The sequence below is a fragment of the Podarcis bocagei genome, assembly GCF_964188305.1.
Source record: "Podarcis bocagei genome assembly, chromosome: 12".
Lineage (NCBI taxonomy): Eukaryota > Metazoa > Chordata > Lepidosauria > Squamata > Lacertidae > Podarcis > Podarcis bocagei.
Window position 1 is genome coordinate 31,990,005 of NC_138137.1, and position 14,999 is coordinate 32,005,003.

Genomic DNA, 14,999 nt, shown 5'->3' on the forward strand with positions numbered 1-14,999 from the left:
ATCCTCTAGTTATGCCTGCTTGGTGGGCTAAGATTGTTCGTAAGAACATAGGAAGTGCCTGCTGGATCAGCTCAATGACCCATCTCGTCCAGCATCCTATTCTCACAGTGCCATATCAGAAGCCTGTGGGGAAACCTGCAAGCAGGATTTGAGCACAGTTGCACTTCCTCCTGTGTTTCCAGCATTCAGTAGTATTCAGAAACATCACTGCCTCCAATTCTGGAGGCAAAGGATAACCATCATGGTTAGTAGCCTTCAATAGCCCTCTCCATGAATTTGTCTAATCTTCTTTTAAAGCCATCTAGGTTGGTGGTCATCACTGCCTACTGTAGGAGCAAGTTCCATAATTCAGTTGTGTGTGCACTGCTAAATCACCTCATCCAATAGAACACAATGCAGTGCCAATAGAAAAACATACATAACTTAGTTAACTAAGGCTGCAATCCTGTGCGGTCATATTGAGGCGTAACCCCTTTTGAATTCAGTAGGACTTTCTTCTGCATAAACATGCATAGGAATGCGCTAAAAATACAGTATAACAATACAATGGTACAATTTGGCAGGACCAAAATACCATTTACATTGTAAATCTAAAATATCTCCTACACAGCTCATAGCATTATTGCCCCTGAACCCTTTCTGTGTTCTGCAAAAGTAGACACTCTCCTGGTAACTTGAATACTTGAGTTAACTTGAAGATGTTCATTTAGATGTCATGGGAAACAAGTTTAAGCAAATCACGATTGGAGCCAGCATGTCAAGGGAATGGGGGAGAGTAAAGGGAAATGTTTGAGCATGACACTTGTTTTTGGCTCAATAAGCCAGTTTATGCATCCAGAATTGTTTTGCCAGAACCATCCCATTCGGCCACATTTTACTCCATTTTGTAAATCTCAAAGCTCAATTTCTGTTTCACCAGCAAATATCCAGTAAAACATCTTGCCCTCCCTGGCTCAGTTCTCTATATCAGTTTTGGGGACAGGGAAGAGCTAAATGTACACTGACATTCTTACAGGGGGGAAAACAAAATAAGTTTAATAAACTTAATATTACTGCTGGACATCATAGTGCATCCCCTTCAGTTAGGAAATTCCCAGTGTTTGTGATTAGAAAACCGTATCTCATCTCCTTTACAGCAAAAAAGCTGCATGTGTTCCCCTATAGATCCTGATCCAGCATAAGGGGTATTGTCATCTGAGAATGGAGGGTGTAGAGGGAGGCATCAGGTCCTATGAATTAACAGATACTTCTGTTACCTCTCAGTACTCGGATACTGCACTGAGTACGTAGATAATGTCCCAACATTAATAAGGCAAAGACTTTTCTGTGACCTGTATCTGAGGTAATGTCTGAGGAAAAATTCCTGGAAAACATTCATGGGAACATTCACAGAAGTAATAAGGGAGTAATATGGAGAAAGACATTTGTGGAAAATATTTCATTGCAATTTATCTCTTTCTGGGATTTCTCTATAAGAGTAGATACAATCCCTATTTACTCAGAGAACTGTAATGCATTGTTTCCCTCATGTGAGTGAATCCTGTACTCCAGTTCCATTATTTCTTGTGGGTGGTGGATTCTAGTGCATGCCCAGATGCAAGTTGTTATGTAATATCTTTCCCATTCATTTAAATTGATAGATAAGTCATGGGGCTCTGGGTTCAGTTATACAACTTGAAAACATCTGCAGTTGCCTTGGAAATGATTGGAATGAGCTCATTTTAAAGACTATATATAATTTGGAGCTTTCAAACCCTGGCCTAATAGATATACCGTATTTTTCGCTCTATAACACGCATCTGACCATAACACGCATGTAGTTTTTAGAGGAGGAAAACGAGGAAAAAATATTCTAAATGAAACAGTGGATGTATGATTTTTATGGTTCATGCTGTGGCCACAGACATGTGATCTGACAGTGAGTTTGGGGTAGCCCAATGCAAAAATCCTGAGGATCCATGTGGATCCGTGCTTTGTAACCACGTTTTAAGTGGGGAGGGAAGGAAAAGAACTCAAGGGACAAGGAGCTTTTCCGCGGGGAGGAGGGAGGGAAAGAGCACTGTTGCTTTAAAGGTATACTTAAGGTATTTGCCCTGTGCCTGGGTTTTTTTTCCATTTAACAGTTTGCAGCCTTTTCCTTCCGCTCCTTGTTTTGAGGCGGAATAGATTTGAGCAAGTGAGGAGGACTTGGGTTGCAGGGGATTCGCCATTAGCTGTGTAAAACTGCTCCTCCTTGCAGCCTGAATGATAAGCAGCCACCAGCAGCAATAGAATGGAGCACAAAAAAGCGGTAGGGGCACTAGGACCCAGACATTGCTCAAATCTATCCTGCCTGAAAACAAGCTGCTCCATCCCAGCCGATCAGCTGAGACGCGGGGGATTTGCGAAGTTTTCCCCTCTCCCTCATGCCCTCCCCAGCCTTTTTTTTTACTTCCTGGTTTTCACTGCGCTGGCTCAGAGCTCGAGGTTGGTTTTATTTTGCTGCTGGTTGCTTAAATTTTATCTTTCCTGCCGTCTCTCTGCAGCCTCATTGCTCTGTTTAGAGAGCGCGCAGACCTTTGCTAGCGTCTCTCCCTCCCGTGTAAGCGGCTGCTGCCGGCTTTGCTGCTATGGCTCTCCTTCCCTCCCTCCTTCCTGGCTCCAGGTCGCTTTAAAGAAAGCAAAGTGAGAGCCTCGTAGAGCGTGTAAGTGGCTCCCGCTTTGCCTGACTGACGGCAGCCATGGCTCTGATCCGTGCATTCGCTCCTTAACACGCACAGGCATTTTCCCTTACTTTCTCGGAGCAAAAAAGTGCGTGTTTTGGAGCGAAATTTACGGTAATATTCTCATTTTCCTAGAAGACCATGACTTACCTCACAAGCTCTCACACTCTTTTCCTCATATTTCCTTCTCTTGTGAATTACCCCTCCCTTCCCAAAGCTAACTGTGGTTTGCCAATGTGACTTCCAGTATTAATGATAAATTTGGCTAGCTCCAAACAAGAGTTTGTCAACCTATTTCTGACCATGATTCTAAGAAGGGCTGCTTTTTCAAGGGCTGCCATCAAGCCAGCCCTTGAGTCCATCTATAGCTCCTTCTTCACCATACCTGTAGAGAGAAACAGTTCTTTTCTCCACCTGCTTAGCACCTACTTTGCCTCTGTCTTCACTGAAAAGGAAAGCAGTTCTCAACATAATGATAATAGAATAAAAGATGCACAGATACAGCCCAAGATAGGAAAAGAGGTGGTAAGGAAACAACTAGCTACCTTAAATGAATTTAAATCTCCAGGGCCTTATGTGTTGCATTCAGTAGTAGTAAAAGGAGCTTATGGATGTAATCTCAGAGCCTCTGTCTATAAGCTTTGAGAATTCTTGGAGAACAGGTGAGCTCCCTGCAGATGGGAGGCAGGGAACTGTCCCCATCTTCAAAAAGGGGTTGTGTGGCCATCTGTCATGGATGCTTTAGTTGCATAGCAGAGGGTTGCAACTAAATGACCCTTAGAGTCCCTTCCAACTCTACAATTCTATGATTCTACTGTTCTGAATTCTGTACTCAATGCCCTGCACTGCTGTGTTGGAACCTCTTGTACCTTCCAAGTATAAAATAGAATCCATCCGTGTTAATAAAACTTGATACTGGAACATTTCCTGTCTTGGCAGAGGAAAACATGTAGCATTTGGTAACACCACAGTGCTTTAAGTATTATAATAACCGGTATTGACACAGAAAGCATATGGCCTTATGTTACATATTGGGTCAAGTACATTTAATGTTAGTCATCCTTTCCTGTTTATAAGTTATCCATCCCTTAAAAAAAGAAAATAATTGTGGTGTTGCATAAGAAAAAAACTATTTCTCTTAAGAAACAACAGTTGTAATAAACAAAGACCGCATGTATGAGTTTTTTGGTGGATATTACAGTATGTTGTGAGACAGGATTCTAGATTATGGGATGTTGGTTTAATCATACTCTTCCCAAAGACAAATACTTGGAAGCTAATGCCCGTTCTGCTACAGTTAATGCCCATTTTGAAGTACTCAGGACTGCTACTGACTAAGCTGTTTGAGTAATGAATCCTGGGGTGCATTGACATATGGGTAAAGCATATTAGATTTTTTTATTATTATTAAACCAGTCGCTAAGTTAGACAGTATATTTTGAAAATGAAATGGTAGGATCACAACTGCAATCCTTTGCAGCCTTACAGAATGGGAGTGGGAATAGAAAGATCAGTTTACATAGATACCATTTCTATTGTCTTTTCAACCCTGCTGTATTTTTAAGTCCGATGCTCTAATACCACTTGCAACAAAGTGAAGTCGAGCCAATCCACAGTATTTGCATTTTGAACAAAAGCTTACATGCAAAAAAACCTCAGATTTGAATAGTTTAAGTTAATTTTGTCCTGCTTATTATATTTCATTTTAATGTTTGTTTCATTTTGCTTTGGGTCACTCCTTGTGAAAAAAAAGAGAGACTCATAATGCAATTAGTAATAATCAGGTGAAAAAGCGTATGTTGTGTGTTTAAGTGAATGAGTTCACCTGCAATAAATAAAAAAGGTGAAGTATGATTCTGTTCCCATCCCCCAGCCACTGTTGCCTGAGTGAGATAATTCAGAAGTAGATGCATCGTTTGTGTCATGTATCTTTTGCCAGTTTAAGCACAGAAACCTTTGTGTCTAAGTTAATGTGTGAACATGGTAGGATTAGAATGTAGACAGTCAATATATTATAGAACAGGGCAGGAACATTGTCAGAAGACGTCCCAGGTGGCTTGAGCTCTGGAAGTGTCTGGATTAGGTTCCAGGGTAAATGTTTGAAAATTCTTCTATTGACAAAAATGTGGTCTAAGAAAGAGTGGGTCACCTGAGAAATATGACCTTAATATATTGATGGAAGAATAGGCATGTTTGAGAGCTGGACCTACCATTAGTCACTGGTATTCATTGTCTGTCTTTGCCAAGAGTGAGAGAGGTAGCAGCTACGTCTGCAACAAACTTTGGGTTTTGTTGTTTTGCCCTGACATAGATTTTGTTGAGACTGCACTGTAAGTGTGTGTGTGTGTAATCTGCCTTTTTCAAGCATGAAAATTTATTTGCTTCTGTGGATATTGCTTACCTCTGGAGAATCAAATTTATTCACTAGTACTTCCAAGAACTTATTAATTGAAGTGTGGTCTATAAATCCATTAAATAAAACAAATAATGACTCTGCTGAATAATTATTTGGAAATATGACAGACATGCTGATGAGTGGGTGTTTTCTGGGATGTCCTGGTATCTGAAGAAGCTCTTACTCTCTGGAACTCTCTATATTTATAGGTCCAAGCACAAGTCCGCCATGCAAAACTAAACTTTGACAAGCTGAAAACTGATGTTTGTCAAAAAGTGGATCTTCTCGGAGCAAGCCGATGTAATCTTCTGTCTCATGTGCTCACAACATACCAGGTATCAGAAAAGAAAGTATCCACTAAACCAGAACTTCTGCTTAATAATGATACCCACCTGCCTTTATGTAGCAGTCCAATCAAGTTTTCCTCCCCATAAGGCTAAGGTTGGGTATATGAGCAGGAAATCTTAAGTGTCAGTCAACATGCAAGTGTTAACTTTCATTGGTTCTTTCCATTACAGACAACCCTACTTCACTTTTGGGAAAAAACATCTCATACCATGGCAGCTATTCATGAAAGTTTCAAAGGGTATCAGCCTTATGAATTCATGATGCTAAAGGTAAGCATATACCTTTTGTTCATTTCTAGCCTACTTGGCAAAGTAATTTGGATAAATGAAAGAGGGGTGTCAAGCTTCCTTTTTGTAGAACTTTTTTACACTTAGGAGTGTTCATCAATTTCTATATATCGTAAGTGCAGCTAGTCCACACACACTATGCTAGCAGGCACTTCTAACATGTATTAAGAAGAATGTTAAAATGTATGTTGTAATCCCATACATTTGGGTCAACCCATGTATGTAACCCATAATGTTGGGTTGGTATGCATGTAATTCTAAACCATGGTTTGGTGCTCTGCAGACAGTCTTCAGTCGCCTAGAGCAAAGCATCTGCCTCACCCCCTCTCCCCACCCCTGCGTGGCCTGGCAAGGAATTCTGTCAAGTTCAGAAGAATCACTGCTCAGTGCTATATGCAAACCAGGAATTTTGGTTTAAAACAAACAGTGGTTAGTTAAATAAACCAGCTGCACAATTCATATCACATCTAGTTTGGCCTTGAACTTTGTTACAAAGCAGATATTTGAATTTGAAGCTAAGCAGGTATGTAAGTTTGGTCAGTAAGTCCAACACAATAGCCACTACAGCATACTCCTACTAGTGAAGCTTGCTTATAAATGTGCTCTCCTGTTATCAGAAATGAGCATACGGGAAAATTATCTTTTGGAATGCCTTGCCTTCCTAATGCAGAATAAGCATGTTCTTAGTTTCGTTAAATAATTATTTGCACAGACCACACTGCAGCTGTCCAAATTAAGGAAGTGTGTCAGTTTTCTAGCATCTGAGTACAGCTTGGTGAAGCTTAGGCTTTTTAAGTTCAACAGGTTTACTTTTCAGTTTTCTATTGTAGTTAATAATATAATTAATAAATCAACAATTTTATGAAGTGATCATTTATTCATGCTAAAGTGTTATCTCCAGAAAGAGAGACTCTGCCCTTGGGAACGTGTCTGGAAATAATACATTGCTTTAGCAGTGGGAGTTCTTCTCTCTTCGCTAAACTCTGGTAATGAACAATCTGATAAAAAATGTTTTCTTAGCTTCAGGGTATATTGTGGAAGTAATGTAATTGCAGCTGTGTTTCCTGATAGTTGTATTTGTGTTTAAGAGAATATTTTTAATGCACTAACAAGTCCAAGAATTTTGTTGCTTGTGGGTAACCAGGGGAGTTTGTTCAAGTTTTCAGGATTCATTCTTTTTATTGTTAGGAGAGTGTTGATTCCTCTTGACTCCTTTTTTTGTTAAAGATTAACATTTTAAGTTTTGAAATATGCTGAATAGAGAACATGGACGCACCATTCATATGGTATTATTAAACTTGGATATTTTGTAAACCACTTAGCTTTGTAAACTGCTTAGAGGTTCTATTTACAGTCAAGCAGTATATAAATTTTGTTAGATAAATAAATTTATTTTAACTGCTTTAATATTGAAAGCAGAGAAAGAAAAGAGGACATAGGAACAAATAAGAATGGTAATATGTGAGGAAGGAAATGGTGGAAGGATAAATTGCAGTAACCTTGTATTAGGGGACCTTCAGCCTTCAGTGTTTTCTCAATTTCCCTTTTCTCAATGGTCAGTAGTGAAGCATCACTATTTTATGATTTAGAAAATATTATTGAAGAAATGTTGAAAATGAGCTCAGGAAAATATAACTAGGTTCCTTGTCATCTCCACAACCCTGAGAAGGAGGCTAAAATTCTTAAATGTTGCAGTAGAGTCTGAAGACCTAGTAATCATAACTACTGCTGTGAGCCTCACCATTTCTTATGAAAAGGCAAATAGGATTTGATGGGGTTGTATCTGGTATCTGTTACATTACAAATTGTATTATATGGTTGCTATGTATCTTGCAAAAGGGAGGGGGGAGTCCAGTACTAATTTTAAATGAGTTTGATTAGACACAGAGGCAGCTACAAAGCCTGTGAGATAAATTAATGTCTTTACAGTTTCATCAGCAACTTCTGTCTGCTGCTTTCATGTATTCTGTATTTTAACATTATCATTGCCAGAAGATACGTCGTTGCTATTACTCAACCTTATTTATTTTAAAAATAAACCTTATTTACAAGTACCTAGTTCTTCTTGTCAGTAGCAGTTAAAAAAAAACACAATTTGTATAACTTTGTACCAGAATGCTACTGAAACTGCCATAACATATTCATTTAACATGTATTTTGTTTTAATTTTCTGCTTGGCATAAATTTCAAATTTTGGCTTTAGTACTTATAGTGTGTTCATTTTCCTAATCCAGAACGCAGTTATTGTGAGTGTGCTGCTTTGCAATTTCTTTCCATGTTCCCTTTTGTCTGTATGCTTAGGATTATCATGTAGGCTTTTGGTTAACTTATTCAAAGTTTGAATTCAGCGGCACCTTTTTCTGACCAATTATGTAGTTGTTAATATTGCATAAGCTTTCATTGGTTACAATCCACTTCAGTTGCGAAGATGGAATGACCAGAAGTAGGTCAAGACAGTTAATGGAGTGTTTACCTGTAGTACGCCTCTTTTTTCAAAGGGATGCTAACCATAATTTAGTGGTAGAGGACCTGCTTTGCCTGCAAAAGGTCGCAGGTTCAATCATGTCCATGAGGGCTTGGTGAGACTCCTATCAGTGTAGACAAGAACTGAGCTAGGTGGGCCAGTCTGAGTCAGTATTAAGGCTGCTTCCTGTGTTCCTACTTGGGCTCCTGTTTTGCTACCTCAACTAGCATTTTACCAACCAGAATCTATTCCCTTGAAAATGGCCCTTCTGAATATTGTTCTAAACTGTCTAAGAAAACAGAAACATTAAAACTTGTGAATCTATTTCTGGGTTTTATGTCCATTCATATGTTTTCTTAAGGATGGTTCCATTTGGGTGATGTTAGATTGATGTAAGAGCACAAGGTTATAGGGTGATATTATTTAGTCCTGAACTATGCTGCTGCTGTTACTGATCTAAGTGGTGTAACTGGTATCTGGGTCAATCAATCAAATACCTTTATTGGCATCACAGTATAAAACATCTCAAGTAACTGGAATAATTAAAATGACAAGGGTAAAGCTATCAAGGGTTATAAGGTCACACTATGGTTGTATGCATTTGGATATTCTGCTACACTCAGTGCTTTGGATGGAGTCCACAGTGACGCCACTACCCCCAGATATAAGAAAAGCATAGAAATTCCTTAATGAAATATTTTCTTTCAAAATCAGTCGGTGATCTTGATAAAGTGACTGTTTCAGATGTGGAAATATACAAAACTAGTAGCTCGCAGAAATGTTTCCTAGCCTGCTTTTACACACTCATTGTTACTCATTGTCACATTAAAAAAAAACCTATACCAACTCTCATAAATCATCTGGAGGCAATTTCTTAGTCTCTAAAGGTGACCGGGCCTAGACTATGTATAAATAATTATTGTGTAAAAAATATTCATCTTATATAAATTGCTTTTCTTGCAAGCTTAAATCTAGGTTCAACTAGGCAATAATGTTCCTTAATAAGGGTTTTGCTGTTGCCTCTTCTGTTAATTCACCTGCTTGAGGAATATATGCATCTCCTGGGCTTCTAATTCATGTAAATATTTATAGAAAAGCTTATTGTGACAGGAGGAAGAAATGAAATTGCCTGTTTGTTAACTAAAAACACTTAAAAATACCAGAGGTAACTTAAGTACAAACAGCTGTTTTTGGATCAGCATTACATTGGCAGGACTTTGCAACGCCTCCACTAGTGAATCAGTTTGTTTAGCTTTGGGACCAACACAGGAGCTAATGGAGATAAGACGGAATATTCTCCACTTGGCACCCTGTTTGGAATGAAGAACCTTGTGGTAGATCATCTGAGAATATGTGAAGAAAATCTGATTGTGCCCCACCTGGTTTATTGTGCCCTAGTATTTCAAAAGATGGATAGATAATTTACGGTAATTTTAAAAAATCTTGTTTTTGCTGTTTGTAACTTGTATTTGCATAAAACAACATTCCTCCTACATGGTAGGATGACAACATGTTAGTCAAACATCTTTAAAGTACTATTATCAGAATCAGACTCATCAAATCATAGAATCGCAGAGTTGGAAGGGATCTCAAGGGTCCTCTACTCCAATCCCTTGCAATGCAGGAATCCTGCCCACAGTTGTCTCTGGGTGGGTTCGAACCACCAACCTTCCTGTTAACTACCTGATGCATCACTTTCCCTATCTCAGAATGCAGACCATGCAACAGCAAATAGCATGAAATAGAAAACTTTTTTTAAACAAAAATAATCTTAAGTGGGCAGAACACTGTAAATGTAGCTGTAAACTTATAAGTGGAATGTTCAATCTTTTGGCAGCCTGAAAATTGCATGGTAATAATGAGGTTAAGAGTCTGATTCTTGGAACAGCATTTTATTATATCTTCTATTATAAATCCCACAACTTGCAAAACTACGCAACGTGCTTCTTTCTTTTCAAATAGATTAACTTGTGTTAGTCTGTTGCAGCAGTCTTGTGACTCCTTAAAGCAGTGCTTTCCAAACTTTTCATGTTGGTGACACACTTTTTAGACATGCGTCATTCTGCAACACAGTTTTTCAGTTTTACTAGCAAACCAGAGATTAAACTAACCCCTTATAAGAGATACAGACACTTATCACGCAACACATGTACACACTGCAGCTGACACACTAACGTATTGCAACACACAGTTTGGAAAGCTCTGCCTTAAAGACTATGGGAGGAATCCTGCTAGAGCCATTGCACTCATGGAAGAGCTTTTGATCCTGTGAATGCCTCTACTAATGGACAAAAAGGGGAGGCGATTTTTGCCAATTTACTCCTGTAGAATCCAGTGTCACAAAAAAGGAATCCAGATAGTGGGGTACCCTTCAGAACATCTAGATGCTTCAGGAGGAAGGATGAACTGGCAAATAAAAAACACCCCACCCTCCCCTCTTCTTCCATTAATGGATACCTCTGCTGGATCAAAAGTGCTTCTTATGAGCACAAGGCCACCAGAGGAATTTCCTCCCTAACAAACTAATTGTGGCATGCACTTTAATAAAATTCACTCAGTGGTGGTACTAGAACTGAACAATGCATCATAGCTCCATGGCCCTGATGTCCCCAGGGTGGGGAGATGACTGCAGCCCATCAGCAACAGTTGCCCAAAACATATTTTCTTTACCTCCTTTCATTCCTTCACACCCACACCCACACACCATTTTTTAAAATAGTGGGCATGATGTGGAACAACCCTTCAGAACCACCTTGGTTTCTCAAAGTGCTGAGCCTCTGGGCTCATGAGGGACTGTGAGAATTTAAGGTGATGTGCACAACTGTCTGGAGCTTTGTTCTGCCTTTGGAAAAGGAAAGGCATAGGAGTCACTATTGCCACTGTCACATGACCTGAAAGGAGGAGAAAAGGAGAAAACCAAATGGAAGGTTGCATGAGCAGGCGGAAAAGAACAAGCCACTGTTGCTTTCTTCAGCTTTATTTCACAAAGGTTGGTGGGTATGCTGGAACTCAACAACCTCCATAAAATGTTTTGAAGAAAGCAACAGCAATCCTCTCTTTCCTTCCTTCCTGCATGCTGCATGGTAAACCAGGTCTCTTTATCTCGTACTTAACTAAAAGAAGGGAAAATTGGCCAGTTTGTCCAGGAAGGGGACAAATGGTTCCTTTTTTCTTTCTGTTTACAAAGTAAAGAAAGGGGGATCTTGTTCCTTGAGCTCCTTCTTCCTCTCACTTATCTGGCGGCAGAAAGGAAGGAGAGCTTGGGGGGGGAGGGATATGTGTGAGAGGGAGAGAACATGCTCAGTCTGGGAGGTGGGCTCCCATAGCGCGTTTTGTCCAGGTTGTCGAGCCCATTTCTTTTCTTTCTTTTCTTCCCCCCTTTATTTATTAATTTTCCCAGAGATCCCCCAAAATACATAATACCCAAGTGAAAGCCATTGATGTTCCTACATAGTAGTCTTCTCATGTGTAGCATAGTTGAATCACAGATGGGGACAAGACAAGAAAAAGCTTGTTGTGGTATTTTAAGAGACGTTCTACCGATTATTCGTAAGAACCTTGTATATCAAAGCTGCCCTTTGCCACTGATGCCTAATATTAACAGTATTTTTTTAATGCATATGCGGCAGGATGGGTCATCTCTGCCCATTTGCCACAGTGTATATTTAGCTTTTCTTTTGAAAATCATCTCTATTACATTTGAATCAAATTTATCGAACTACCTGCCTGTTTTCCATTCTGTTTCCATTAAAGTTATTTTTCACTGAATTTTAATTGGTGGCTTCTTAATGTTTCAGGAGCTCTCATTTTTCCTGTTTAGATAGAAGTAATTTCCATCACTATGAAACTGTTTTAATGCAACTTTGGATAAGTTTTCAGCATTCCTTCTTGTTGTCTTTCTGTATTCTTTTTCATACGTTGATTGGTGGGTGACCCAGAGCTTACAAGAGCCTGTAAATAAACTAACGGAGAGTGAAGAAAAAGAGGAGGAATTGCGGCTAGAGAACGCCAGATTAGAAGATGATCAGCAGAATCAGTAAGCCATATGATAAGAATCTGTTGGAACAAAATAATACTGTAGATGACAATGGGCTTTCAGATTATTTTTAGCTCTACAGTTAGGAAAATGCATATTTTCCCCAATCCCAAAGTGTATGAGTATCCCAGTATCCCAAACAGAAGAGACAGACAGTGGGAAAGAGGTGGAAGCTTCTCTGAGTTTGCCAGGAAATCTCCTTCTCATTTTAAAACACACAAAAAACTGGTTGAAGTGAATGGAAGAACCTTTCTACACCCATTCCTTTTTATGATCTTTTTGTTCCCCTGGCTGAATCTCTTTCTTATTTTCTTCTTTCCCCTTGTAATATTTTCCCCTGCAGACAACACATTTGAAAAATATTTTGCAGCCATGCAAAATATACATTGTCTTTTGCCTTCCATGCATATGTTCCATAAGTTTCCCTACAGATGCCCTTTTGCATAGGAAAAGTGTTACATTGCATAGATATTAATTACATTACATTAGTCCACCTATCTGCTGTGCCTGGGCTTTGTTCCTGAATGCTGCCCCTTTCCCTTTTTTGCTCCTCCTCACTGACATACTGTGGGTCAGCAAAGCAATAAGCATCTTAGGTATATCATACAGAAGATATAAGCACATTTCTCTCTATACTTTGCCTCCTCATCACTGCTCCTATTGCATACATGAATTGGAACATATCCATTGCTCACTTTGAGCACTGATTAGCTCTTGTAATCTATACAGGGTTTGGCAAGTGATCCAGTACAGCAGCAAGTACGCTGTAAGAGTATACCCTGAGAACTAAGCCTGGTGGGATTCTAGTTACTGGTGTCAAGAGGCACTATACAGATAGGCTGTATCTTAATCTTTGGTAGTTTGGCTGATGGGGACATGTGAAAAGGAGAAAGAGATGTGATCCTCCTTCTATGGAAACATCCAGAATCAGCGAGGAGGGTATGAGCCTTGCTGTAATCACACGGCCAGCTGTTTAGAATATTCAAGGTTAAGGGAAGGCTAGTTGTTGATTCATTGAAGAGCAGCTTTCAATGTTTGTCATTAGACCTCATTTCGTTGCCTTTTTAGTTTCTCCAAAATGTTTTTTGTCCATGGGGGAAATGGTTTTAAGTAGCAGTGTGACATAGATTAGATAATTTTGCTATGTGTCTTTCTAATTTTGGATATTTAAATGAGGGGTGGGAACCTGTGGCCTTCCAGATGTTTTTGGGCCACAGCTTCCACTGTTCCTGACCTTTGGTCACACCAACCTGGGCTGATGGAAGTTGGGAGTTTGGAAACATCTGGAGGGCATCAGATTCTACATTACTGGTTTGGGAGCTTGAGAACACCCACTGCTGAGTCACTTTTCTAGATAGCCATTTTCACTCCAGCTATTGTGTTTCAAGGGAAGCAGGTTAAGACTCTTCTTCACAGATCGTGTAAATGTCTTGCTTAACAGTATACGAGGAATTCTGAAAGACTGCTGTGAAGAAAATTCCCACATGGAACCTCTTCCTAGATATAGAGACTTCATGTCAACAAAGCACTTCTAACAAGCATGAGGAACACCAAAAAAAGCACAAAAATGTGTTGACAGATGTTAACTTCCATTTCAGCCTGACTGCATAAGTGGCTCAGAAATTCATGTTGTGTTCTTCTTTTTTCTTCCCTCTTCTGTCCTGCTTTGCACCAGAGCTTTATTTCTAAAAGCTTCTGCTACTTGACTTGGCCTGTGTTCTTGCACACCTAAAGATGCAACTGATATGTCCTCAGCGCTGGGCTCATGGTTCAGATAAAATCACAGAGCGACAGCAGGCAGAGTAATAGCAATGATCCCTGTCAAGCCAGTACATGTCAGTTGCCCTGTAATCAGTCCTCTTGCTTATTCAGTGGTTCTGCTGGCCCCTCCACACCGTATCAGGGAGAGTAGTTCCTCTTGCCCTCCAGACGGAACCTTGAGTATCTTCTGCTCTCTTTAAATCTTTAGAAGAAAACAAAATAAACCAAGGTCTAAATCTCAAAAGCAAGGATAGCCAACATGGTGCCCCCTGGATGTTGTTAGCAGCATCCATTGTTCCTAACCATTGGCTGTGCCTGCTGAGCCTGATTTGGAGTCCAACATCTGGAAGGTACCACATTGACTTCCCTTGCTCGTGAGAGTCTCCAGTGAGACTGCTTTAAAATGCTGTTTTGCATTAGTTAGAAAATGAGGAAGAAGTGAACACAGCTGTAGTGAAATCACCAGGGCAACAAAGAGAGCTAGGGAAGATGGGAAGATTGTAATTTAGACAGGGCCCCCAACTCATTTTGATTCAGTCACTACACTGACCATTAAATTTAGAAGGATTATCCTCCTGTCACTGTACCTTTACTGCCTGAAATGCCAACATACAGTGGTACCTTGGGTTAAGTACTTAATTCATTCCGGAGGTCCGTACTTAACCTGAAACTGTTCTTAACCTGAAGCACCACTTTAGCTAATGGGACCTCCTACTGCTGCCGCGCCGCCAGAGCACGATTTCTGTTCTCATCCTGAAGCAAAGTTCTTAACTTGAAGCACTATTTCTGGGTTAGCGGAGTCTGTAACCTGAAACGTATGTAACCTGAAGCGTATGTAACCCAAGGTACCACTGTATTTTTGTTTTCTGAAAACACCTTGGAATTTGAGTATATCTCGACTTGGTCTGTAAAAACTGAAAGGGGGCAGAGACAGTTGTAACTTTTGGTCATTATTTTCCCCAATAACATGCTACACCACAGCATAAACTAAGTTCTCAATTTTTTT

The 14,999-nt window shown here is 39.8% G+C and overlaps 1 protein-coding gene across 7 annotated transcripts in view; it reads left to right on the plus strand.

Annotated features, from left to right (window-relative positions):
• Window positions 1-14,999, plus strand: part of ICA1 (islet cell autoantigen 1) — a 64,147-nt gene that overhangs the window by 34,902 nt on the left and 14,246 nt on the right. For all 7 annotated transcript variants that reach the window (XM_081164702.1, XM_081164705.1, XM_081164707.1 and 4 more), the window contains exons 7-9: window positions 5,307-5,432; window positions 5,616-5,714; window positions 12,135-12,232. In XM_081164702.1, the coding sequence (XP_081020828.1) occupies window positions 5,307-5,432; window positions 5,616-5,714; window positions 12,135-12,232 (323 nt within the window). The remainder of the gene's footprint in view (window positions 1-5,306; window positions 5,433-5,615; window positions 5,715-12,134; window positions 12,233-14,999) is intronic.